The 27302-nt window shown below is 52.4% G+C and overlaps 2 protein-coding genes across 73 annotated transcripts in view; one reads left to right on the forward strand and one right to left on the reverse strand.

The window, feature by feature from the left end:
- The window catches only part of DNM1 (dynamin 1), a 51805-nt gene extending 44029 nt beyond the window's left edge, over positions 1-7776 (reverse strand). For 18 of the 24 annotated variants that reach the window (XR_001721028.3, XR_008537337.2, XR_008537339.2 and 15 more), the window contains exon 1: positions 7523-7775. Coding sequence is in view for 19 of the 24 variants with exons in the window: in XM_054659162.2 (XP_054515137.1) it covers positions 7523-7683 (161 nt within the window). In the remaining 5 variants the exon portion in view is untranslated. Of the gene's footprint in view, positions 1-7522 lie in introns of all 24 variants that reach the window. The other 6 variants (XM_009457353.4, XM_003312286.6, XM_003312287.5 and 3 more) reach the window with 1 other exon arrangement.
- The window catches only part of CIZ1 (CDKN1A interacting zinc finger protein 1), a 43070-nt gene continuing 22698 nt past the window's right edge, over positions 6931-27302 (forward strand). For 6 of the 49 annotated variants that reach the window (XM_001155444.8, XM_063787512.1, XM_063787515.1 and 3 more), the window contains exons 1-5: positions 19596-19767; positions 20338-20512; positions 20756-20871; positions 23276-23347; positions 25448-25692. In XM_001155444.8, the coding sequence (XP_001155444.6) occupies positions 20343-20512; positions 20756-20871; positions 23276-23347; positions 25448-25692 (603 nt within the window). In that variant the 5' untranslated portion in view covers positions 19596-19767; positions 20338-20342. The other 43 variants (XM_054659126.1, XM_054659132.1, XM_054659140.1 and 40 more) reach the window with 31 other exon arrangements.

A 27302-nucleotide genomic window follows, 5' to 3' on the forward strand; every position in this document is an offset into this window, starting at 1 on the left:
TGAACTGGGCAGAATCCACAGGGCATGGGGACCAACTCAGATGGGGAGGATGGGGGAGCTGGCAGGCAGTTGATCTTGGGGCCTCTGGCCAGGGCACTGGGAAGATGCCATTCAGGAGAATATTTTGAACACCTTCCAAGCTCAATATTACTTTTTTTTCCTGTTGCTTATAGTAATTCTAAGTTGCCAGGGCTGACTTCTCCAAATGATTCTTGTTTCTTAGCCAGATTTCATTCCAGGGAATGGGTAAGAGTGCCAGAGAGTCGCCCAGGAAGAGGAGAAGAGGAGACACTGAGGTGTGTAGGTGTGTGCACACATGGGTGGGACTGGGGTGGGGAATAGGGTAGACAGAAACATGGAAAAGTGTGGACTGGAGGCAGGAGACCCATGCCTGTTCCTGGCCTGCCTCTGATTCAATTGCTGTGTGACATTAGGCAGGTTCCCTACGCTCTCTGTGTCATTTTTGCCATCTAAAAACCTGGTGGCTCACACCTGCATTCCCAGCACTTTGCAAGGCCAAGGCGGGCAGATCACCTGAGGTCAGGAATTCGAGACCAGCCTGGCCAATATGGTGAAACCCCATCTCTACTAAAAATACAAAAATTAGCCAGGCATGATGGCGGGTGCCTGTTAGTCTCAGCTACTTGGGAGGCTGAGGTAGGAGAATTGCTTGAACCTGGGAGGCGGAGGTTGCAGTGAGCTGAGATTGTGCCACTGCACTCCAACCTGGGTGACCGAGCAAGACCCTGTTTCTAATAATAATAATAATAATAATAATAATAATAATAATAATAATGCCAAATAAATACAAATAAAATAAAAACCTGGTTGGAAGGCCAAAGTGGGAGGATCACTTGAGTCCAGGAGTTTGAGGCCACCCTGGGCAACATGGTGAGACCCCATCTCCACAAAAAATAAAATAAAAAACTTAGCTGGGTGTGGCGATGCATGCCTGTCATCCCAGCTTCTCGGAAGGCTGAGGTGGGAGGATGGATGGCTTGAGCCCGGGAGGTCAAGGCTGCAGTGAGCCAAGATCGCCCCACTGCACTCCAGCCTGGGTGACAGAGTGAGATCCTGTCTTACAAAACAAAACAAAACAAAAAACAAAACAGACAAAACAAAACAAAACAAAAACTTGGAATGATAGAAGACATCAGTACTGCCCTTAGGCCTGGGGAATGGACCCCTTAGTCTGAGACTTACACTTAGGGGTCCCTCTCTGGACCTCCTCTGGCTTCACCCTCCCCATGGGGCAAAGAGTTCCCCAGGGGCCAGGGGAGGTGCCCAGCTGAAGCCTGTGCTCCCCTCGTAGGCTACGCTCAGATGCCCCAGAATTCCCTCTCAAGCAGTTCCAAGCCCACTGCCCAGGCCCAAGTGGGGACCAGCCCAGGCCCAAGGTGAGTCCTTTCTGGAGCTGGGATATGAGGGCTGGGGTGTTCACAAGTGAACCCTGGAGGGATAAAGAGGGAAATGACGGGGCAGCCCGCGGAGAGGGGACACCTGTCCCCACGCCTCCACATCCACCACGGAACTCCAAGGAGTCTGAAATTCTGAATTCAAACCCAGCTGGTCAGGTTGTGATGAAGGTGCGTTTGTTATGGTGGGAGGGCAGAATGTATTGCATTTAGCAATTCCTCAGCTTGATTTATAACTGGAATACATAGACATATGGCATGTGGGCGTCCGTTTCTCCACGCCTGACAGCACTGTGTCCATGACCCGCTTCCTCCACTCCTGCCCTGCCCACCCTCTCCACTCTCCCACCTGCACCCCCTTCCCTGGGTCCGACCCTCTGACCCAGCCAGGGCCTGGGAAACTCAATTCTCCTGGCGCCGAGATCAGATACTGTCTGCCAGGGTCACCTTTCACTCTCAGCTCCTCTGGGCCACGGTGGGGTGTGGGTTTGGAGAGGATGTCCTCTGGCTGTGGATGGGTGCATTTCCATGTTTCCAGCCCCAGGGGTGTGCTCCACATGTGGCCCACAGGCAGTGTGTGCTTAGCATGTGGCAGCTGCGTGCTCTGAGCATGCAGAGGCTGGAGCAGAGTGTGGCAGCTCTCCAGGTGGGGGGGGGGTGTCAAAGGGCCCCTAACAGGCCCCTCAAGCCCCGCCTCCCCAACCCTCCTAGTCTCACCTCTGGTCTCTGCTCCTCACTCAGCCACACTGCACTTCATCCTTCATCCGGGTTCTCAAACCCATTGGGCTCTTTTCCCCCTAACTCTTTGCTCAGGACAGTCCCTGCACCTGCGGAAGTCCACACCTTGGCTTGACCACGTCCTAGTCTTGCTCAGGTCCAATCTTAAATGCTACCTCCTCAGGAGGCCTTCTGATGGCCCAGAAAGCCCCCCTCCCCTCAATGTCAGGCTCCTTGCAACGCAGGAGCAGCCTCCTTCAAAATACACGACAAACGTGCTCTTTGTGGATTTCATGTCTGTCTGCCCCGATCAGCCGCAAGCCTCCCCAAGCAGGATGGGTCTGGCTGACTCACAGCTGTATCCTCAGGGCCTGGCACACAGCAAGTGCCAAGGAAATATTAGTTCCCTCTGCCCCATCCAGGTCATCGATACTCTGCCTAGGATGTCTCATTTATCCCCTAATAGTCTTTGGCCTCCATCTCCAAATCTGAGAAATGAGACCACTATGACGCATCCTGGTGTGTTCAGAGGAAGAGACAGAGCTTAATAGTGGGGAGAGGGCTGTCTCCCCTGGGAAAGGCTAGGTTTGACAAAGAGAAGGGCTCTCAGAGTCCAGAGACCAGCATCACGTCCATGCTGGGATAGAATGCAGAGGAGAGAGCTGAGTGCTACGGCTCACACCTGTAATCCCAGCACTTTAGGAGGCTGAGGTGGGTGGATCACTGGAGGTCAGGAGTTGAGACCAGCCTGGACAACATGATGAAACTCCATCTCTATTAAAAATACAAAAATTAGCCGGGCGTGGTGGTACATGCCTGTAATCCCAGCTACTTGGGAGGCTAGGGCAGGAGAATCACTTGAACTTGGGAGGTGGAGGTTGCAGTGAGCTGAGATCGCGCCATTGCATTCCAAGTCTGGGTGACAGAGCGAGACTCCATCTCAAAAAAAGAAAAAAAAAAGAAAAAAAAGAATGGGGAGGAAGGGACAAGGGCATTGGGGGAGACAGAAAGCCTGGGGGTGGGGGGTAGGCAGAGTTACGGGGAAACCTAAAACCCTTCCTCCCAGGCTGCTCCTTCGGCTCTGGGCAGAGGGTCGCTCCTCAGGACCCCTACCCTACCCTGGATGGAGAAGATCCCCAACCCGTGCCCCCATCCTGGTGCACCTCCCAGCCCACGCCATCCCAGAGGGCTTGCCTGTCTACGCCCAGGCAGGGATAGAAGCAGTGCGTCCTCCATGCCAGGCCCTGCCCCGAGTGCTTCCTGGGGATTGTTTCAACACTCACCATAATCTCACAAGGGATGTGCTATTATTATCCCCATTTTACAGATGAGGAAATAGCAGCTGGGCAGGGTTTGGGGAACATGCCCAGGGTTTCTCTGCTTGTAAGTGGCAGAGTTGAGCTTCATACTCGGCAGGTCTGACTCCACACCATGCTCTCGGCCCCTCTGCCACATTCCCACCAGACTTGGCCTGCCCTAGGACAACCCACTCTTGGCCCTAGAGGAGCACTGGGGTGGGGGGTGTAGCGGGGCGGGGGTGACAAAGAGGAGCTGGAGGGACAGCGAGGAGGCCCCTTTGGCCTAGGGCACCAGGCATCTGTTCATGAAAGGCTGGTGTGTGCTGGGTCCACAAACACTCCCCCGTCTACACTTACCCCCAGGATGAGCTCATCTACTCTCGGGTTTAAATCCCATCTCTACACCAACGACTTCCAAATTTTTATTTCCAGCCCGTCTTCCCCCTGAGCTCTCAACTTGCATCACCAAACTGCCAGCTGACATCTTCCGCTTAGAAGTCTAACAGGCATCTCAGGCTCAATATGTTCAGAACCAAACCCTGGTCTTCCCCCGTCCCCCCAGTCTGCTCCTCCTTACTCTTCCCGACTCTGTTAATGGCACCAACACCCACCCAGGAGCTCAGGTCAAAGTCCCAGAAGTCATCATTGATTCCTCTCTCCTCACCCTCCACATTCATCCTCCAGCAGGACTTCCTCTAAAATATATCCTGAAACCCACCCACCATTCTCCTTCTGGTTGCAGCTGAAGCCCTTGTCCAGGCCCCCCACTACCCCCTGCCCACTGCAGCAGCCTCCCCACCAGTCTCCTGCCTTTTCCCTCACCCGCTCCCCAAGTCACACCCTTGCTAGAATTAGCTCATCACTCCACTACTAAAAAGCTTCCCACAAGAGAGAAAATAAACCCAAACTCCTCACTCCTCATGGCCTAAGGGCTTTGTAGATCTAGCCCCTGCCTATCTCTCAGGTCCTGTCTCCCCCTTGCTAGCCGAATACCAGCTACAGGGTCTCCTTTCTGTTCTTCAAAGGCACCAAATTCTTTGCTACCCCGGGGCCTTTGCACCTTTCCCTTGGCCTGGAACTCTCCCGCCCCTGGCAAGTTACACAGCTTCTCATCCCTTGGTTCTCATCTCAGATGCCACCTCCTCCTGGAGACCTCTGACCTCCCTGGGGAGAGCAGCCCCACTCCCCTCCCTGACGTTCACCACATTTTCCAGTTGTCTTCTGAGTTTCTCCCTCTGCAGTGCAGAGTCTTGGTCTTTTCCACCATAGAATCCCCAGTGCTGAGACATCGTGCACCCTCCACAAATGTTTGCTAAATGACTGAATGAATTGGCCTCAGTTTTCCCTTCTGTAAAAGGGAAGGGGGTGAAGAAATAGTATAGACCCAGACAAGTTCTAGCAGCATCCCAGGCAGCTGCAAGGCTACCTCCATTGCAGAGTTGACAGCAGGATTCTCCTGAGCACCCAGAAGCCCGGGTGGGCCTGGGGCAGCCCTGATGCATTTTCCTGTGAAGCATTTTCTGTCGGGGATTGGCTCCTGGGAAGCCCCAGGAGACAGAATGGCTGTTACTATGCTCACCAGTCTGGGGACTGAGCCCTGTTGGAGAGGTCAGGAGCCCTTGAGGGAGCTGGCAGGCTGAGACAGTGGAACCCACTGAGCCTCAGTTTCCCTGGCCTTCTCACTAGCTTTCAGAGGATCATGAATGCTTTTCTGCCTACTCCTTCACATCAATCTAAGCCCCCTCCCCTGCCCTGGGCCTGCATCTGGACACCCTGTACATCCTCCTGTGGGGACAACGGCCAAGGGCATTGGGGTGGAGAGGGCAGCCAGAGGGCCCAGGCCTCCTGGGGCACGGTCCGCACCTTGCTCCACCACTCAACAAGCAAGTACTCGATGAAATCTGCTGTGGTCAGGGATGGCCCCTGCGTCATGGGCTCCAGGAAGGCAGGGGCTGGGCATGCAGGTCCCCAAGCCTAATTGGCTATCAGCGCCCCCTCCCGCATGTTTACAAAAGCACCTTTCCACCCATGAACTCGGTGGAGCCCACAGTCACCTTCTCAGGAAGGCAGGGCAGCGGCTGTCAGCGTTTCCATTCCGCAGATGGGGAAATGGAGGCCCACCCACCCACACGTCCCTGTGCCTGGTGCAGGACCCGGCTGTCAGAGGATGTGCAGCGTCGAGATTAGGAATTGAGCTTTGGAGTCTAACAGCTGCTGCCCTTTCTGAATGTGTGACCTTGGGCAAGGCATCTAACCTCCAGGGTCTCAGTTTCCTCATCTGTAGGATGGGCATCATGGTACCTGCCTCTTGGGAGCTCCTGTGAGCCTATGAAGGACTCAGCATAGGGGGGTGCATGGGATGGGCTCAGTAGATGGGGGCTGAAATCACCAGTTGGTCCCCTCCCTACCCCAAGCCTGAAGCACGCAGCCTGGCATGGGGCAGGAGTTCAGCCAACATTCAAAGGACGAGAGGTAGGAATATGGTTTCTCCATTCTAAACTGCTGGATATCCCTGACTGCTGGCCCTTGGGGAAGGGGCCCGTGGTGTGTCTCTTGCCTGTGTCCCTGCAGCTCCGGGGGTCATGTGATCAGAAGGGGGGGCTCTGCAGGAGCCATTGGAGAGACAGATGCCTTCCCCTCTGCTGACCAGATGGGCACGGCCGCCCCCACGGTGGCCTTCCAACATCCCACACACACATGGCTCCAGTCAGGCCCTCTTCCTCTCACCTCTAGGGCTGGCATGGGTTTCCCAGGACATTTGAGGGGCAGGAACAACCACCCAGTCCCACTGTCCATGTTAGAGATGGGGACACTGAGGCTCGGAGAGGGCAAGTGACTTGCCTGAGGTTTTGCAGCAGAACCTGGCTTGGACAGAACTGCTGTACCTCTGCGGACAAGGGCCCCTGCCTCCCTCTCCCATGTGCCAGTCACTTTTTTGGCCCTGAAGGTCATTGGAAGAAAGCAAGAGTTTCTGAAGAAGATGGGGGGGAGATGAAAGACGGGGTCAGTGTAAACTCTCTCACTTCATCCCCCAGTCTGCCCAGCCCCCCCAACCCACCTCCAGTACCTGGAGAGCTCCTATCTTTCTTCTCTCTCCTCAGCACCAGAAAAACTATTTCTGCCTCCCTTTGGGGGTTTGTGGAGAGCCTGCGGGTCACGACCCTGCCTGCCCCGCTAAACCCAGGACCCTTTGTCTTTGCGGTTGTTCCTCTCTCCGCCACCTAGGCCTCTCAGCGCCTTGTGGGATCAGAGGCGGGAGGGGGATTAGGTTCTGCAAATGGCTCCCCCCTCCCGCCATCCCTGTCTTAGTCATCTCTGCCCTCTGACGCCTCTCCCTCCAACACGATTCCTCTGGCCAGGCCAAGGGGAGGGCGACACTGACAGGCGCCCCCCACCCAGGGGCCGTGGCGAAGCAAGGGGCCGGCTGCTCAGAAAAGGATAAGAAGTGGTTTCTCCTCCCCTCTTCCCTTCCTCATCCTGCAGCCCGCGCCTCCCCCCTCCGCCGCGCTGCGCACGGATGGCGGCGGGAGCCGCAGAGGTGTGTGTGTGCTGGCGGGAGGCCGTGCCGGGTCCTCGATGCCCGCGGGACCACGTCCTCTTCTAGGGACTGGGATGCGGGGGCTGACCTCTGCCACGGCCCAGGAATTCCCATGGGGGTAGGGGCATGTCCCCCATTGAGCCCGGTGTGGGGGACGCTGCCCCCGGGTGCTGCCCGCTCCAAGGGACTCCCGGAGCCCAACGGAGGCGCTGAGTAATGCGGGCTCTCTCCATGCCCATGTTGGGGGCGGGGGGCAGCTCTTTGCCCGGGGCTTCTGGCAGAGCGTTGTCTGCCCTAAAGGATGGGACGGAGGAGGGGGCGTGATTCGGTAGCCGGAGGCTTGACGACGTTTGCAGACTAGCGGGGGGCACTGCTGCCCCGAGGGGCTCTCGCGGTGGGGGGAGGGCCTCCTCGCTCCGGCTGGGGGTGGGGGGCGCGCCGGCCGCGGGTGCAGCGTCGGGGGCTGCGAGGTCGCCGCGCGGTCAGTGCCCCGGGCGGGGACTCCAGGGATCCCGGGGGTCGGGGGTCGGCGCCTGGGGGCGCGCCGCGCCTACCTGCCTACGAAATTCTCGAGCACCGAGCTCTTGCCGGCGCTCTGGCCGCCCACCACAGCGATCTGCGGCAGGTCGAGGTCCGCGTTCTGGCCGATGGCAGAGAAGGCGTCTTGCAGCCGGTTGACCAGCGGGATGAGATCTTCCATGCCGCGGTTGCCCATGGCTGCGGCGGGCCCCGCAGGCTGCGATCCGGCTGCCGCTAGCGCTCCCGGCTCCGACTCCGGCTCCGCCGCTGCAGCCGCGCGCCCAGACTGCCTGCGCCGCGGGGCCCCCGCCCCTCGGGGATCGGAGCGAGCACCGCTCCCGGACGCCGCTAGGGGGAGCCCGCGGCGCTGCGGGCCGGCCGCCGTGCGCAGGCGCCGTCCGGGGCACCATGGGTGTCGTACTTTTCACCTTCTGCGGCTTTTGGGGTGCTTTAGCAGTGTCTGGGGTGCGCGGATGCTGCGCGGAATATATTTGTCAGTGGGTTGGGTCTCACTCCTAGTACCAGGCCTCTTGGAGAGTGGTCTGGATGTTTCACTCCATCTTACCGATGAGGAAACAGGCCTGGAGAGCAGATGGGCTTCCTCTGAGGTCAGGAAAGGCTGTGACCTCAGAGGTCAGAACTCCGAGATGAGTTCCCCTTCATCTCGCTGCCTTCTATCCCTAGATCCTGACTCTGATCTCCAACATGTCCTTTTCTGCCTTTGGTCCTCAGTTTCCTTGTTTCTAGAAGGAGAAAGTTGGAACATGAATTCAACAAATATTTACTAGGTACCTGCTAGAAGCCAGGCCCTGTCCTAGGCACTGAAGATTCAGCAACGAATAAGACAGCCAAGGCCTCTGCCCTCATAGATCTTGCATCAAGCTGGGGAGACAGACAGTAAATAAGTAAGCAGATAAATGAAATAGTAAAAATGAAAATAATTCATAGTAAGAGGGATAGAGGAAATAAACAGGGTGAAAAAAGGTATCTTTGTGGGTGTGGAAAGTTCACATTGGCTTGGCAGGAGTCGGGGGTGTTCTCTGCAGAAGTGACATTTGAGAAGAGACCAAAAGGATGAGAAGGAGCCAGCAGCAAGCAGATCAGGGGAAGAGCATGCCAGGCTGAATGACCAGCAAGTGCAGAGGCCCTGACACCTGGAGGGCCCTTCTTGGGAGAGTTGGAAGCTCTTGTCCTAGAGAGAGGAAGTCTTTGCTCCAACCCATCAGGATAGTGGTAAAACAGCGTAAAACAGTGGGATTCAAATCCAGGGCTCCTACAATCCTACCCTGCGTACCCTTTCACACAGACAGACCATGGGGCCCTGAGCCCAGCCGTCCATCTCTGCATTTAAGAAACCTAATTAGTATTCACGGTGGAGGCTAGGAAGGGAAGGCTAGCCTACACTGTGCTCATGGGGAGTCGGTGAGTCATTTCCCTGCGCTGTGAACAGTGTGGGGGCACTGCTGACAAAGTGGTCTGTGAATTGGAGACTGTTCACTTACTCATCCATTTAATGCGTATTTGTTGAGCCAGGTACTATGCTAGACTCCAGAGATAAAGCAGTGAGCAAAACGGACAAAGTCCTTACCCACATGTGGCTGACAATTCAGTGGAAAAAGACAGACAATATGCAAATAGGGCAATAACGATGGCCCTGTTAGATGGCGTGCCCTGCAGAGCAAGAAAGCAGGGGCGGGGTAGGGTGGTGTTGCTATTGTGAAGATGGTGATCAGAGAGTGACCCTTGTGGGGAGGAATCTTCGAGGCAGGCATGGGGAACAAGCAGGCCCTCTCCCTGGTAGCACCAGAGAGTGGATTAGGAGTCTAATCTGGGCCTTAAACAAGCTGCGTGACCCAGGTCCCTCCACGTCTCTGAACCTCAGTTAACTAATCTGGATAATGGGGATAATAATAGATCAAATGCCTGTGTAGGGCACAGCCCAGGCCTAGTGCTCAGGGGGCCCTTATTAAGCTGCAGCTGTGAGGATGCCAATGATAACAGCTCACCAGACAGCTGGAGCATCAGTGCCACACAACTTGCATGGAACCTGGCAGCTGTTCCATGCCAACCTGTTATTATGCTCTGAGGACAAGAGAAGGCAGAGATGGAAGCCTGGATGACTGGCACCAGGAGGGGGTGCAGTTTATAGATGTTTGCCTAGAGGGCATCATGGCTGGGCTTTTAATATTATTTATTTACTTATTTATTTTATTTATTTTTGAGACGGAGTCTCACTCTGTCACCAGGCTGGAGTGCAGTGGCATGATCTCAGCTCACTGCAACCTCTGCCTCCTGGGTTCAAGCGATTCTCCTGCCTCAGCCTCCCGAGTAGCTGGGACTACAGGCACGTGCCACCACTCCTAGCTAATTTTTGTATTTTTTGTTTGTTTGTTTGTTTTTTGAGACGGAATCTCGCTCTGTTACCCAGGCTAGAGTGCAGTGGTGCGATCTTGGCTCACTGCAACCTCCACCTCCTGGGTTCAAGCAATTCTCCTGCCTCAGCCTCCCAAGTAGCTGGGACTACAGGCTCGTGCCACCACGCCCGGCTAATGTTTTGTATTTTTAGTAGAGATAGGGTTTCACCGTGTTAGCCAGGATGGTCTCCATCTCCTGACCTTGTGATCTGCCTGCCTCTGCCTCCCAAAGTGCTGGGATTACAGGTGTGAGCCACTGCGCCCGGCCAATTTTTGTATTTTTAGTAGAGATAGGGTTTCACCATGTCGGCCGGGATGGTCTCGATCTCTTGACCTTGTGATCCTCCTGCCTCAGCCTCCCAAAGTGTTGGGATTACGGGAAGGAGCCACTGTGCCCAGCCTATTTATTTATTTATTTATTTATTTGAGACGTAGTCTCGCTCTGTCTCCCAGGCTGGAGTGCAGTGTCGCGATCTCAGCTCACTGCAACCTCCGCCTCCCAAGTTCAGGTGATTCTCCTGCCTCAGCCTCCAAAGTAGCTGGGACTACAGGCATGCACCACCATGCCCAGCTAATTTTTTGTATTTCTTTCTTTCTTTTTTTTTTTTTGAGACAGAGTCTTGCTCTGTCGCTCAGGCTAGAGTGCAGTGGTGTGATCTCATCTCACTGCAACCTCTCCCTCCCTGGTTCAAGGAATTCTCCTGCCTCAGCCTCCTGAGTAGCTGGGATTACAGGTGCTCGCCACTGTGCCCAGCTAATTTTTGTATTTTTAGTAGAGACGGGGTTTCATCATCTTGGCCAGGCTGGTCTCAAACTCCTGACCTCATGATCTGTCCGCCTCAGCCTCCCAAAATGCTGGGATTATAGCTGTGAGCCACCATGCCCAGCCAGCTTTTATTATTTTTACTTTCCCCCCCTAATTACAATATTGAAACTTATTGTAAAACCAGACTTTACACAAGTATTTGAAAACCTCTGGTCATCCTCCCACCTAGAGATAACCACTATAGCTTAGGGATTATTCTCTGGCTTTGTTTTTCATATATGCACATATTCATTTTGTTCCATTTTGTTTTTACAGAAATGGGATTATGCTAAGTATCCTATACTGCTGTACCACTGATGCCAGGCCAGCAGCCTGGCATCACATGGAGTTGGTTGAAAAGAAGAATCTCAGGGCCAGGTGCAGTGGCCCACACCTGTAATCCCAGCACTTTGGGAGGCCAATTCGGGTGGATCACTTGAGGCCAGGAGTTCGAGACCAGCCTGTCCAACATGGCGAAACGCCATCTCTACTAAATATACAAAAATTAGCTGGGCATGGTAGCCCGCACCTGTAATCCCAGGTACTCGAGAGGCTGAGGTGGGAGAATTGCTTGAACCTGGGAGGCAGGGGTGGTGGTTGCATCGAGCCGAGATCACACCATGCACTCCAGCCTGGGTGACAGAGCAAGACTCCATCTCAAAAAAAAAAAAAAAAAAAAAAAAAAGAAAGAAATGGCTTCTTTACTCTCTCTTGAGCTCCCAAAGCTTTTTTGTTTTTGTTTTTTTGTTTGTTTTTAGAGATAAGATAAACCTTGCTCAGCTGCCCAGACTGGAGTGCAGTAGCACAATCGCAGCTCCCTGTAGCCTCAAACTCCTGGGCTCAAGTAGGCTTCCTGCCTCAGCCACCCAAATAGCTGAAACTACAAGTGCACACCACCATGCCCAGTTAATTAAAACAATTTTTTTTTGTACAGACGGGATCTTGCTTTGTTGCCCAGGTTGGTTTTGAACTCCTGGTTTCAAGTGATCCTACTGTTTTGGCCTCCCAAAGTGCTGGCACTATAGGTGTGAGCCACCATACATGGCTGAGCTCCCAAAGTTTTGACCACCAACTGTGCTGGGCAGAATTTTTTTTTTTTTTTTTTGAGACAGAGTCTTGTTCCAGCTCCAAGCTGGAGTGCAGTGGCGTGATCTCTGCTTACTGCAACCTCTGCCTCCTGGGCTCAAGCAATTCTCCTGCTTCAGCCTCCTGAGTAGCTGGGATTACAGGTGCCCACCATTATGCCCAGCTAATTTTTGTATTTTTAGTACAGACAGGGTTTCACCATGTTGGCCAGGCTGGTCTTGAACTCCTGACCTCAGGTGATCCACCCACCTCGGCCTCCCAAAGTGCTGGGATTACAGGCGTGAGCCACCGTGCCCAGCCGAGAAAGAAGTTTTATTAGCCTCCTTTGACAGAGGAGAAAACTGAGGCACAGAGAGGTTAGTAAAGAACATGTCTGAGGTCACATAGCCAAGAAATGATGGAGTCAAGATGTAGACGGTTGTCAGTGTGACTCAGAGCTTCCATATTTACATCCTACACTATGCCAGCTCTGGTAATCGATGGTTTTCTCCCAGAGATGCTGTGTGGTGAATACATATTTTTAGTGCACAAAAAATAAAACCCTTTTTTTTTTTTTTTGAGATGGAGTCTTGCTCTGTCGCCAGGCTGGAGTGCAGTGGCACGATCTCAGCTCACTGCAACCTCCGCCTCCTGGGTTCAAGCGATTCCCCTGCCTCAGCCTCCCAAGTAGCTGGAACGACAGGCACTCACCACCACACCTGACTAATTTTTTGTATTTTAGTAGAGACGGGGTTTCATCATGCTGGTCAGGATGGTGTCGATCTCCTGACCTCGTGATCTGCCCGCCTCGGCCTCCCAAAGTGCTGGGATTACAGGCATGAGCCACCGTGCCTGGCCAAAACACGAGCCCTTTTTGACAGTGTTTGTGTTGTATACATACACAGTAGGTGCTCAATAAATGCCAGTTGAATTGAGCAGTGGCCTTATTACACAGCTCCGGGGTCAAGTCATTATATTTAGTCACTAAGTCTGCACAGGGTCTGGCTCTTTGGAGTCATTCATTCATTCATTTTTTTCCACAGGTATGGATCAGTGGCTACTATGTGCCAGATCTCAGCAAGACAGAGGAGGATGAAGAGGTTAATAAGACGCAGGGATCATCCTGCTGGAATGGAAGTCACAGGGGAGGGGCTAAGGGGACCAGGTACATGGGACAAGGGCACCTGGCACAGCCTGGGGCAGAGTCGCCGCTGAGGAAACAGCTGGGTCAGGCTGGGTCAGGCTGGGCCTTCTCTACATGGTTGCAGGCTGGGCACCAATATTTCCTATGGGCTTTGGGGCTCTGGCAGTCCAGGCGTCTGTGCCTGCACCACCTTATCTCCTGTTGAAGGGCTCCCCATCAGCCTGGAACAGGGCAGGTGCCCATGTGTGCTGATTGTGCCATGGTTAGGTCTGAAGCCAGACCGCCTGGTGTTCAAATCCCACTTCTGTCACTTTCTAACCTGATGACCTTGGGCAAATCATTTTACCTCCCAAAGCTTCGGTTTCTTCATCTGTAAAAGGGGGATTATAATAACCCCTAACTCATAGGATTGTGTGACGGTTCAGTGATGTAATAATAATTTAGGTAAAGCATCCAACAGTGCCTGGAACTGTGAATCATGAGAGCTACAAATAGTGTCATTATAACCATCATCACCATTGCACTGTCCAAAGAAACTTCTCCGGTGTTGCGAAGGTAGCAGAGGGTGTGACTGGATGCGGTAAGGGAGGAGAGAGAATCTGTTATCCACAAGTCTGTCCCATCTGGCACAGTTGGCCAAACTAGAGCCCTAAGTCAGGACCTACCCTGGGTCCCCTGGAAGGTAGGGGCAGCAACAAGGTGCCCATTTGGCTATTCCCTGCCTCTGTCCTCTGCCTTTCACACTCCATTTATTTTTAGGAAAAGGCACAGGTGAGCGACAGCCACTGGGGAGGCCAGATGATAAGCATATGGTCTTATATATTTCTCTGCCTCTTGTCTGACTTGGAGCTGTTGTTGAATACAGCCTATTCCCAGGGATTCTGAGCTGGGGCATCTGCTGGGGGTGCCCACCTTATGGCCTATGCTGGGTGCCTCACTGGAACTTGCCTCTGTAGGGTGATGGACACAGATATCAAAGGCGCGAAGGTCTGCTATGATGAACACTAACCTGAGGACAGAGGGAAGAAATTGCATCCTGAAGCAATCCATTCATTCATTCATCATTCACTAATTTAATCAGCCTTCACCACACAAACCTGCGATGTGCAGGGTTCTGAGCTGGGTCCCAAGGACATGAGGACAACTTGGCAGGTACTTTCTACCATCAAGGGCACACGACATTGCTGAGGACAGAAATAGTGCAAGGTGGGGAGGTGGCAGGTTACAAGATAAAGAAGCTATAGTCAATTGCCAGTTAGAAAGAGTACTGGGAAAATAGCAATAATAGCTACCATAGAAACTGTGCAAGTACTAGGTGAAGAGGCCTGTGAAACTAACTTATTGCAAGGCTTGAATAAATAGAGACATTCGCGGCCAGGTGCAGTGGCTCATGCCTGTAATCTCAGCACTTTGAGAGGCTGAGGCGGGGGTATCACAAGGTCAAGAGGTTGAGACCATTCTGGCCAACATGGTGAAACCTTGTCTCTACTAAAAATACAAAAATTAGCCGGGCGTGGTGGCGGGTGCCTGTAGTCCCAGCCACTCAGGAGGCTGAGGCAGGAGAATTGCTTGAACCCGGGAGGTGGAGGTTGCATTGAGCAGAGATCGTGCCACTGCACTCCAGCCTGAAGACAGAGCGAGACTCTGTCTCAAATAAATAAATAAATAATAGAGACATTCACCTCATTCTTTTCTTTTCTCTTTCTTTCTTTCTTTTTTTTTTTTTTTTTTTTGAGACAGGGTCTCACTCTGTTGCCAAGGCTGAAGTGCAGTGGCACGATCATGGCTCACTGTAGACTTGACCTCTCTGGCCCAAGTGATCCTCTCACCTCAACCTCCCAAGTAGCTGAGACTACAGGCACACACCACCATGCCCAGCTAATTTTTAGTTATTTGTAGAGACGGTGATCTCCCTATATTGTCCAGCCTGGTCTCGAATTTCTGGGCTCAAGGAATCCTCCCACCTTGGCCTCTCAAACTATTGGGATTATAGGTGTGAGTCACAACACCTGGCCCATTTACCTCCTTCTTAAACTGAAAAACGGGGGGTAAAGACGTCAGTTTTTCTCTAATTTAAACATATTTAGTGCAACACCAACCAAAATTCTAATGAGGTCCAGGTTTAGTGGCTCATGCCTGTAATCCCAGCACTTTAGGAGGCCAAGGCGGGTGGATCATCTGAAGTCAGGAGTTCGAGACCAGCCTGGACAACATGGTAAAACCCCATCTCTACTAAAAATACAAAAAATTAGCTGGGTGTGGTGGCGCATGCCTGTAATCTCAGCTACTTGGGAGGCTGAGACACAAGAATCACTCAAACCCAGGAGGCAGCGGGTGCAGTGAACCAAGAGTGCACCACTGCACTCCAGCTTGGGCGACAGAGCGAGACTCTGCCTCAAAAACAAACAAAAATTCTGATGGGATTTCAGAGGCTGGGGAAGGTTTGACAAAATTCTATGAAGTATCTGAAAAAAATATATAATTGGGAATTAGCAAAAATTTTTTAAAGAATAACAATGTCAGGGGCTTGCACTATGAGGGGGTAAACATATTCTAAAGCTATAATAATCAAAGTATGTGGCATCATCATGAGAAGGGATAGATAGAGTCCATGAGAAGGGATAGATAGATAAAGTCCTGGAGCAGAATAGGTCTGGAAGGCCTGGCATGGAGGCTCACGCTTGTAATCCTTGCACTTTGGGAGGCCAAGGTGGATAGATCACTTGAGATCAGGAGTTCGAGACCAGCCTAGTCAACATGGTGGAACCCCATCTCTACTGAAAATACAAAAATTAGCCGGGTGTGGTGGCGCATGCTTGTAGTCTCAGCTACTCAGGATGCTGAGGCACGAGAATCACTTAAACCCAGGAGGCAGAGACTGCAGTGAGCTGAGATCACACCACTGCACTCCAGCGTGGATGACAGAACAAAATTCTGTCTCAACAAAACAAAACAAAACAAAAACACCTGGGATGGTAATGTGCATGCATTTTATAAGCCAGTGAGCTCACTTCACATCATATTGTGGGTGTTTATCCTTTGAAAACATAATTTCTGATGGCTGGGCACTGTTCCTTAAAGGGTGACACCATGACTTATTTAGCTATTCCCCTAAAGTTGATTATTTTCCAGACAGCTATTATAAATAATGTTTTGGCTGAATGTGGTGGCTCACACCTGTAATCTCAGCACTTCAGGAGACCATGGTAGGAGAATCACTTGAACCTATGAGTTCAAGACCAGCCCGGGCAACATAGTGAGACCCCTGTCTTTAAAAAAAAAATACAAAAATTTGCTGGGCGTGGTGGCATGGGCCTGTAGTCCCAGCTGCTCAGGAGGCTGAGGTAGGAGGCTCCATTGAGCCAGGGAGGGAAAGGCTGCAGTGAGCTATGATCGTGCCACTGCGCTCCAGACTGGGAGACAGAGCAAGACCCTGTCTATTTTTTTTTGTTTTGTTTTGAGACAGTTTTGCTCTTGTTGCCCAGGCTGGAGTGCAACGACGGGATCTTGGCTCACTGCAACCTCTGCCTACCAGGTTCAAGCGATTCTCCTGCCTCAGCCTCCTGAGTAGCTGGGATTACAGGTGCCCACCACCAGGCCCAGCTAATTTTTTGTATTTTTAGTAGAGACGGGGTTTCACTATGTTGGCCAGGCTGGTCTCGAACTCCTGACCTCAGGCGATCCACCCACCTCAGCCTCCCAAAGTGCTGGGATTGTAGGCGTGAGCCACCATGCCCAGCTGAGGCTGTCTTTAAAAAAAAAAAAAGAAAAAAGAAAAAATATATAAATATTTCCATGAAGAACCTGCTATCTTGTAAAAGTCTCATTTCTGATTATTTTCTTAGGCTAGACTCCTACAAATGGTGTTATTGGGTCAAAGGGCAAAACATGTGCAAGATTCTTTTTTTTTTTTTTTTTTTTTGAGATGGAGTTTTGTTCTTGTCACCCAGGCTGGAGTGCAATGGTACGATCTTGGCTCACTGCAACCTCCAGCTCCCAGGTTCAAGCAATTCTCCTGCCTCATCCTCCCGAGTAGCTGGGATGACAGGCGTCTGCCACCATGCCTGGCTAATTTTTGTGTTTTTAGTAGAGATGAGGTTTCACCATGTTGGCCAGGCTGGTCTTGAACTCTTGACCTCAGGTGATCCGCCTGCTTCAGCCTCCCAAAGTGCTGGGATTACAGACATGAGCCACTGCATCGGCCCAAGATTCTTGATATAAAATTTGCAAATTGCTTCCCAGAAAGATGAACCAACACAGGAAGTTAGTGCTGGCTTTCCACCTTCAGCAGCACAAGCATTATTTTTAGTTTTTTCACTTTGGCAATTTGCTAAGCTCCTTCTGTGCCAGGTGCCAGTGCTAAGCATTATGTAATGTCATCCTTACCACCCCGGGAGGGGGCACACATTTCACCAAGGAGGAAACCAGCTAAGAGGCCTCTCCCCCAGCCAGTGTCACCTAGCCACAAGGCAGGGGAGTCACGATTCAATCCTGGACTTCTCCAACGCTAGCACCCAGATCAAGGTGTTAACATGCTTGCTTGGCAGCCTGGGCAGTCTTTGATTTTTATTTTTTAAAATGGAGTCTCACTCTGTCGCCCAGGCTGGAATGCAGTGATGTGATCTCGGCTGCAACCTCTGCCTCCCGGGTTCAAGCGATTCTTCTGCCTCAGCCTCCCGAGTAGCTGAGATTACAGGAGCCCGCCACCACATCCGGCTAATTTTTTTTGTATTTTTAGTAGAGACGGAGTTTTACCATGTTGGCCAGGCTGGTGTCGAACTCCTGACCTTAAGTGATCCACTTGCCTGGACCCCCCCAAAGTGCTGGGATTACAGGGGTGAGCCGCTGTGCCCAGTAGAGCCTGGGTAGTCTTGACTCGCCCCTCTCTCCTCACTGCTTCTGTCTTGGTTTTCACGGGAGCGGGTTTTCTAATTGGCAGATTTGATGCTGTCACTCATGAGGTTCACACCCTTCTCCAGTGCTCCCTACCCTCAGAGGATAAAGCCTACTTCTCAGCCCAGCATTCGAAGTCCCCACCCTCCAGGCTGCCTGTTCACCCATAGGCGCCGACGTCCCCGGGGCCCTGGACGCCACCCTGCGCTCCGGCCTCGCTGAGTCACTTTCGCGCCTCTAAGTCCTAGCTCTTCCACGACTAGTCCAGGTCGAGTTAGGCTCCTCAGCCGCCGCCCATCTGCTGCAGAGCCAGTCCAGAGCTTTGGAGCGGCGCTCGTCACATGACTGCGGTGATTTATGGACACGCGAGTTCTGCTGCCCGAGCGCCCTCCGTCAACGCGCTCCGCCTGCCCGGGTCTGCGCGCCGCCAACGCCCCCGCGCGCCCTGCCCGCCCAACGTCGGCGCGGAAGGCAGGGCGAGGAGTCGCCCAGGCTGTGACACGCACAAGGCAGGGAGCCACAGAAAAGGGAGCCTGAATTGCTACTTAGTCCAGGAGAGGTGGCTCACCCCTGTAATCCCAGCACTTTGGGAGGCCAAGGCAGGCGAATCACTTGAGGTCAGGAGTTCGAGACTAGCCTGACCAACATGGTGAAGCCCCGTCTCTATTAAAAATACAAAAATTAGCCGGGCGTGGTGGCCCGCGCCTGTAGTCCCAGGTATTCTGGAAGCTGAGGCGGGAGGACCACTTGAACCCAGGAGGCGGAGGTTGCGGTGAGCCCAGATCGTGCCACTGCACTTCAGCCTGGGCGACAGAGTGAGACTCCGTCTCAAAAATATAAATAAATAAAAAATAAATAAAAGAAATACTACTTAGTAGCCAAGGATTGTTACGGTGCGGGGATGGGGGATACAGCGGTTGTTAAGGGGGTCCTTGGGGGCAGGACCATTTTAGGTGCAGGATAAGGGAGCAGGGCTCTGTTTTCCTCTCCTTTTCTTTTTAAAATTTTTACTTTTTTTTTTTTTGACAGCTCTTGCTCTGTCGCTCAGGCTGGAGTGCAGTGGCACGATCTCAGCTCACTGCAGCCTGTGCCTCCCGGGCTCAAGTGATCCTCTTGCCTTAGCCTCCCGAGTAGCTGGGACTACAGACGCCCGCCACCACCCCGGCTAATGTTTGTATTTTTTGTAGAGAGGGATTTCGCCATGTTGCCCAGGCTGGTCTCGATCCTCCAGCCTCGGCCTCCCAGAGTACTGAGATTACAGGCGGAAGCGCCCGGCCCCTAGGGCTATTTTTTGATAATTGGCCTCGACCCTCCTCACCTACTCCTTCCTTAGCCAAATCTACTGAGAAAAGACTTGGAGGGGGACTCCCCCTCCACCCCTCCGTGGGCAAACTCCTGACGGACTGTAAGACCTTGGCCGCCCTCTCGCCTGGCCTGGGTCCCTCGAATGAATGTACATCCGCCAACTGCGCGCCCCCTCCCACCGCAGCCCCGCGCGGGGCCCCAGGATCGCAGGACCGCGGCGGCCGCAGGGAGGTGGGTTGGGAACAGGAAGGAAGTCCCCCTCGATGCCCCGCGGGATGGCTGACCCTTCCGGGCGGCAGACGGACCTTGGTCTCCGAGCCTCCCCTTCGCGATGCGGAGGACGCGGGACAGAGGGTATGAGCCGCCCAGGACCCCCTCGCACCTGCTAGCGCCCCGCAGCCGCCCCCCAGCGTGACTTGTGCACTGGGCGGGCTCGGGTGGCGCGGCCGGAGGCGCCTGGACCTCCCGTCCCCCAGAGGGCGCTGCCCCGGCCGGCCCCGCCCGCATTTGGGCCTTACGAGCCCACAGGCCCCGGAGTAGCAGCGGGGAGGCCGGGAGCCCGCGGGCCGGAGCCGCCCGGCCGGAGCGTGGGGGCTGCGGGGCCGGCCCATCCGTGGGGGCGACTTGAGCGTTGAGGGCGCGCGGGGAGGCGAGGTGCGGGGCCGGGGGCGGCTGGGTCGTGGGGCTCCGCCTGCGAGCTGGCTGTGTCTGCGGAGGAGGCGGCTGGCGGGGTGGGAGCGGGCGGAGTGGGGCGCGAGGAGGTGGCGGTGGTGGAGAGAAGCCGTCCCACGGAGCTCAGGACCACGGTGACCGGGTTGGACGGGTGCCGATGTTATTGACACCCGGGGGCCCAGAGAGGGTTGCGGTATTGAAAAGGGGGTGTGAGTGAGGAAGTGATGGGTGCAGAGAGAGGCTGAGGCTGAGGGTGGGAGGATGGAGCCGCCAGAAATGGAGAGATGGAGGGACTTGAAGGAGGGGCTGTTGGCAGTGTCTGGGGGGCATTGGCAGGAGGGTGGTTGAATCTTGCCCCTAGCAGGACTGGAGGTAACTTGGAAGGATGGGCCAAGCGAGTGTGGCAGGCTCTTGGCAGGACTGGGAATGCAGCTGTGAAAGCTCCTCAGCAGTCTCTGCGGGCTGTGGCTGCGGGGAGTGGCGGTGGATGGGAGGGGAGCAGGCCTGACCTATGGTGGGGACCCCTTGCCTCACTCTGCTTTCTGCCCCTAGCCACCATGTTCAGCCAGCAGCAGCAGCAGCAGCTCCAGCAACAGCAGCAGCAGCTCCAGCAGTTACAGCAGCAGCAGCTCCAGCAGCAGCAATTGCAGCAGCAGCAGTTACTGCAGCTCCAGCAGCTGCTCCAGCAATCCCCACCACAGGCCCCGTTGCCCATGGCTGTCAGCCGGTGAGTTCCCCCCTCGGGCGCGATGGCTTCAGCCTTGCTACTCAGACCCATGTCTCGGAGCTCCCGATCCCCATCGTTTTTCCCAGTGCCATCCCCGTTTGAGTCCTGGAGATCACCAATTCCAGCCCCAAAGGGTCCTCTGTCTACCACAGAGTGGGGCAGAGAATGGAGGTGAGAAGCCTTGGGGAAGAAGGAAGGTCTGACTTTCCAAATAACCCTCTGACACCCCCTCCCAACACACAGGGGGCTCCCCCCGCAGCAGCCACAGCAGCCGCTTCTGAATCTCCAGGGCACCAACTCAGCCTCCCTCCTCAACGGCTCCATGCTGCAGAGAGCTTTGCTTTTACAGCAGTTGCAAGGTATGGATGGCCCCAGGCCTCTTCTCAGTCTCTTTTAGTGGTAGCTCCCTAGCAGCCCATTGCTCTAAATCTCAACTCCACACAGCCACCCTGAGAGGGAGCTATTCTTGGCATCCTAGTTCACTCATGAGGACACTAAGGCTCCAGGAGGTGAAAGTCCCTAAGCTGCTAATTTGAATGCAGATCTGTCTGATTGCAGAGGTGTGTCCTTGGCCATGGTGCTGGCTCTTTGGGCAATACTCAGCACACTTCACTCACATTCAGATTAGATGCCATCTGACAGGTGAAGAAACTAAGAAGGGAAATCATTTGCCCTGCATCAGCAGTGGCTAAGCCGGGCCGATGCCTGGGCCTCTTGACCGTCCAGATGTCTGAGTGGTTGTCTCTAGCCCTGTGCATTAAGTCTGTGGCCTTGTCTCAATTTCCCAATATGGAGAGCAGTCTCAGCTCTTCCTTCCAAGATGCTGCTCCTTTTTTTTTTTTTTTTTTTTTGAGACAGAGTTTTGCTCTGTTGCCCAGGCTGGAGTGGAGTGTAATGGTGCGATCTTGGCTCACTGCAACCTCCGGTTCCCGGGTCCAAGCAATTCTCCTGCCTTAGCTTCCCGAGTAGCTGGGATTACAGGTGCCCGCCACCATGCCCAGCTAATTTTTGTATTTTTAGTAGAGACGGGGTTTCCCCATGTTGGCCAGGCTGGTCTTGAACTCCTGACCTCAGGTGATCCACCCGCCTTGGCCTCCCAAAGTGCTGGGATTACAGGCGTGAGCCACTGCGCCCAGCCAAGATGCTGCTCCTGATTCTATTGATATCCCCCTAAGGAGAGGTACAACCATGATCCCATTTTACAAATGAAGAAACTGAGGCCCAGAGAGGGGTCATGTGCCCAAGATTACATAACAAGCCGGTATTGATTAGATGGTTGTCACTCTGTGGACCTGTCAGGGCCACATGGATGTGGTCCTGGGAACTGACTTAAAAATGATAAGCAGGTAGGTAGAGAGAGAGAACCATACACAGGGACCTGCCACATATACATATACATCTTCCTTTTTTTCTTTCCCATTTAAAACATTACAGCCTTCAGCCATGGGTTGTGGCTCACGCCTGTAATCCCAGCACTTTGGGAGGCCAAGGCAGGAGGATCACATGAGTCCAGGAGTTCGAGAACAGCTTGGGCAACATGGTGAAACTCTGTCTCTATTAAAAATACAAAAATTAGGCTGGGTGTGGTGGCTCACACCTGTAATCCCAGCACTTTGGGAGGCCGACCGAGGTCGGCGGATCACGAGGTCAGGAGATCGAGACCATCCTGGCCAACATAGTGAAACCCCGTCTCTACTAAAAATACAAAAATTAGCTGGGTGTGATGGTGTGCACCTGTAGTCCCAGCTACCCAGGAGGCTGAGGCAGGAGAATCACTTGAACCTGGGAGGTGGAGGTTGCAGTGAGCTGAGATCGCGCCACTGTACTCCAGCCCAGCAACAGAGTGAGACCCTGTCTCAAAAAAAGAAAAAAAAAAAATTAGCTGGGCGTGGTGGCGTGCGCCTGTAATCCCAGCTACTCAGGAGGCTGAGGCATGAGAATTGCTGAACCCAGGAGGCGGGGGTTGCGGTGAGCCAAAATTGTATCACTGCATTCCAGCCTAGGTGACAGAGCGAGACCTTTTCTCAAAAAAAGAAAAAAAAAAGGAAAATAACTCACACTCTTGGCCAGGTGCAGTGGCTCATGCCTGTAATCCCAACTCTTTGGGAGGCCAAGACAGGAGATTTGCTTGAGGCCAGGAGTTCAAGATCAGCCTGGGCAACTTAGCAAGACCCTTTCTCAAAAACAAACAAAAGAATAAAAGTCACACTCTTTAAAGTGGAAAAAAAGGTTAAAAATGGGGATAGGAAAACCCACAGTGTCATCTGTTAACTCACTCACCACCTGAAGAAAACCACCAGTCAGCATTTTTGTCTCTTTCATCCCATTTTTTTTCTAGGCACAGACTTGGGGATTTGTATCTGATGATTGTGATTGATATAAGTCCCAGGCTGTACCTTGTTTCTTTTTCACTGAATAGAATGGCATGATCGTTTACCATAGGATTTGATCATCTGTGTTAAGATTATTTTTAATAGCTGTCTAATATTGCACCAGAGGGCTATGCCTTTGTTTATCTAAACCTTCTTAGCTGTTTGGCTCTTTCCTTTTTTTTTTTTTTTTTTGCTTTTTTCTTTCTTTTGCTTTTTTTTATTTTTTGTTTTGTTTTGTTTTGGGTTTTTTTTTTGTTTGGTTTGGTTTTTTTTTTTGCTGTTTTAAGTAACCCTGAGATGAATATGTTGTTTGAGACTGTTTTCTCACTGAGTCAGGGGGGATGGATGTTTTATGGCTCTTGATAAGTATTGCCGAATTGCTTTCCTAAAGGACTGGACCAGTTTGCAATGCCACCAGCCACGTATGACACTGCCGGTCTCACCATGCCCACAGCAACACTGGGTATTATATGCTTTTTATATATATATATAAATGTATATATACATATAATTAAGTTGGTTGGCAAAAAGAAGCTATGTCATGAATGTTTTACATTTCTTAGAGTGCTAGTGCAATTGAACATTTTATATTTGTCTGTTGAACATTTTATTTCTTTTTGTGACTTGTCCATGTCCTTTGTTCATTTTTCTTTTAGGTTGTTTCATCTTTTGTCTTATTGTTTTTAAGAGCTGGTTGGCTCTCTGCACATATGTGTATATGTATTTGTTTCAAGTTAATGTTAATTGAACATTTACTATGTACCAGGCACATTTGTATATCTCATTGAATACTCATGAAACATTGTGAGGCAAGTGCTATTATTATCCCCTTTTTACAGATCAGGAAATCAGGCTAAGCAGGGGGAAGTGATTTGTTCAAGGTCACAGAGCTTGCACTGTAGAGTCTGGATTTGAACCCAGCGCTCACAGCACAGCTGACCCATGCTTTAACCTTTAACCCCTGTGCTTCCCATCCCAGCACCGGGGCAAGAGTTCCAACTGCCTTTCATCCCTTAAATACTTCCCAAGCTCTGGGCCTCCCCTGAGGTGCAGAGCTGAGTTAGATGATGTGAAGCAGAAAGCAGATAAGGAGCTGGATGTGGTGGCTCACGCCTGTAATCCCAGCACTTTGGTAGGCCAAGGTGGGCGGATCACCCTGAGGTCAGGAGTTTGAGACCAGCCTGGCCAACATGGTGAAACCCTGTCTCTATTAAAAATACAAAAATTAGCCAGGTGTGGTGGCGGGCGTCTGTAGTCCCAGCTAGTCGGGAGGCTGAGGCAGGAGAATCACTTGAACCCAGGAGGCAGAGGTTGCAGTGAGCCAAGATCGCACCACTGCACTCCAGACTGGGCAACAGAGCAAGACTCCCTCTCAAAAAAAAAAAAAAAAAAAGCAGACAAGGAAAGTATGAAGTATGTAGCTCGTCCTAGAATAATTGGAAGCTGGGGCCTTTGGGGACACAGTCTGCAAAGGTTTCTTGGAGGAGAGATACCTATAGGGAGGTCTGAAGGGTGACTGGGAGTCAGTGGGTAGAACAGCCCAGGCAGAGGGAACAGCATATTCAAAGGCCCTGAGGCAGGATGTCTGAAGGACGGCACAGGGACATGTGACTGGAATATAGTGGGGACATGTGGGGAGAATGGCAAGAAAGGAGGCTGGAAAGGTGGGAAGGGCCAGACCATGCAGTGAGGAATGGCCTTTGCTACCCAACAGCAGGGAGCTATGGAAGTGTTTGGGCAGAAGGGAGAGATGAACTCAGAATATGGTTTGCGAAAGATCGCTGTTTGCTGCCATCTTGTGCAAAAGCTGTGGCTGGAATTCAGGCAAAGGATCAAGTGGTTTTGGGAGGAGGCAGGGAGTGGGAGTGGGGATGGAGCGGGAAAGTCAGATTGGGAAGAGGCATAGGAGACAGAGTTGATAGTATTTGGGGATGGCTTGCATGGAATAGGGCAAAGAGAGGGAGGAATGAGGAATACCCCAGAATCCTGGCTGGGGCGGTAGGTGGATGGCAGTGTCCCTCATAGCGACCCTGGGCAAGCTACACCTCCACTCTGTCTCCGTTTTGTCATCGGTAGAGATAACACCCACCCTGAAACCTGCTGGGCCGAGGGACTGAGGCAGTGTGAGGAATGGGCTTAGCACAGTGCCTGACTCATAGTTGCTGCTGATAAAGGGTAGCTGGTAGGGGTGGGGGTGGGTGTCTTGTTATCCCAGGGACCAGCCCTCCTGCTGGTTCTCCCTATGGGCTGTGCTAAGTCTCTCACCTACTCTATGGCAGACTCTAAAGCATGCCTGAGGGTGAGCAGGGTTTTGGGGAATGCTAAAGGCAACACCCCCACCCCTAGCTGGGGCAGAAAAGAGCCCTAAAGCTTCCTTCACCACCAGTGCCCAAGATGGGGCTGAGCCTCAGCTCTGTCTCTTCCCTTTGGCTGCCCTTAGGTGGGAAGGTCCCTTTCAATTATCTGGGATGTTCCCATGATGCTCTGGGGCACTGATGCCTGACCCTACCTTCTGCCACCCGACCACATTGTGACCCCTCTTCTCCTGTCTTCTTGCCTGCAGGTAACCTCCGAGGCTACGGCATGGCATCCCCAGGCCTCGCAGCCCCCAGCCTGACAGCCCCCAGCCTCACACCCCCACAACTGGCCACTCCAAATTTGCAACAGTTCTTTCCCCAGGCCACTCGCCAGTCCTTGCTGGGACCTCCTCCTGTTGGGGTCCCCATGAACCCTTCCCAGTTCAACCTTTCAGGACGGAACCCCCAGAAACAGGCCCGGACCTCCTCCTCTACCACCCCCAATCGAAAGGTGAGTGGTAGGTGGGGATGGGAGTGGGCGGGAGGGGACCCTGGGTGTCAGCCCCAGTGCCACCTGCTCTGGCTCAGTCTGGGCCTTCGGACAGGTCACACTCCCTTTATGCCTCAGTTTCCTCATCTGTAAAATGAGGGGGGCGGGAATGGACTTGTTTAGCGTTTCCCAAACTTCAAATATCCTTTTATCAACGAAGGGATTTTTGCCATGCCCAAACACTACCAGTACTATCATTTACTTAATGTTTCTTTTTTGTTTGTTTTTTGAGATGAAGTTTCGCTCTTATTGCCCAGGCTGAAGTACAATGGCGCGATCTCAGCTCACTGCAACCTCCGTCTCCCAGGTTCAAGCGATTCTCCTGCCTCAGCCTCCGGAGTAGCTGGGATTACAGGCATGCGCCACCACGCCCAGCTAATTTTGTATTTTTAGTAAAGTTGGGGTTTCTCCATGTTGGTCAGGCTGGTCTCAAACTCCTGACCTCAGGTGATCCGCCCGCCTCAGCCTCCCAAAGTGCTGGGATTACAGGCGTGAGCCACTGCGCCCAGCTTAATATTTCTTTTTAAATTATTGGTGTGGCCAAGCGTGGGGGCTCACACCTGTAATCCCAGTACTTTAGGAGGCCATGGTGGGTGGATCACCTGAGGTCAGAGGTTCGAAACCAGCCTGGCCAATATGGCAAAACCCTTCTCTACTAAAAATACAAAAAAGTAGCCGGGCATGGTGGTGCATGCCTGTTGTAATCCTGGCTACTCAGGAGGCTGAGGCAGGAGAATCGCTTGAACCCAGGAGGCAGAGGTTGCAGTGAGCCAAGATTGCACCATTGCACTCCAGCCTGGGGAACAAGAGCAAAACTCTGTCTCAAAAAATAAATAAATAAAAATAAAATTATCAGGGCATGATAGTGCATGCCTGTAATCCCAGGGACTTGGGAGGCTGAGGTGGGAGGATTGCTTGAGGCCAGGAGTTAGAGGCTGCAGTGAATTATGATCACACTACTGCACTCCAGCCTGGGTGACAAAGTGAGACCCTGTCTCAAAAAAAAAAAAAAAAAAAAAAAAAAATCAGCACTGCCCAGTAGAAATAAAATACAAGCCATATATGTAATTTAAAATTTTCTGGTAACCACATTATAAAGTAAAAAGAAATGGGCTAAATTAATATTACTAACTTATTTAACCCAATCCCATATGAAACTATTATCATTTCGACCTGTCATCAATATAAAAAATGAGGCATTTTACATTCCTTTTTTAAAAACTACAAAATCTTCACAATCTGGTGTGTATCTGATACTGACCTCTCAATTCAGCCCCGCCAGTTTCAGGTGCTCTCCTGAGGCTGTGGGGTGACTGTGTGGGAGAGCATGGCTTTGAATGAGTGAGCTTCCTTTCTGTTACATTTATTTTGAAAGGAAACATCATATCATAACCTGACATTCTAAAAACTATCTAAGTTAATTGCCATTCATAGAAGTATAAGAAATTGCTGGGTGCAGTGGCTCACGCCTGTAATCCCAACACTTTGGGAGGCTGAGGAGGGCAGATCATTTGAGGTCAGGAGTCCAAGACCAGCCTGGCCAACATGGTGAAACCCCGTCTCTACTAAAA

This window comes from Pan troglodytes, chromosome 11 (assembly GCF_028858775.2).
Source record: "Pan troglodytes isolate AG18354 chromosome 11, NHGRI_mPanTro3-v2.0_pri, whole genome shotgun sequence".
In the NCBI taxonomy this organism is placed as follows: domain Eukaryota; kingdom Metazoa; phylum Chordata; class Mammalia; order Primates; family Hominidae; genus Pan; species Pan troglodytes.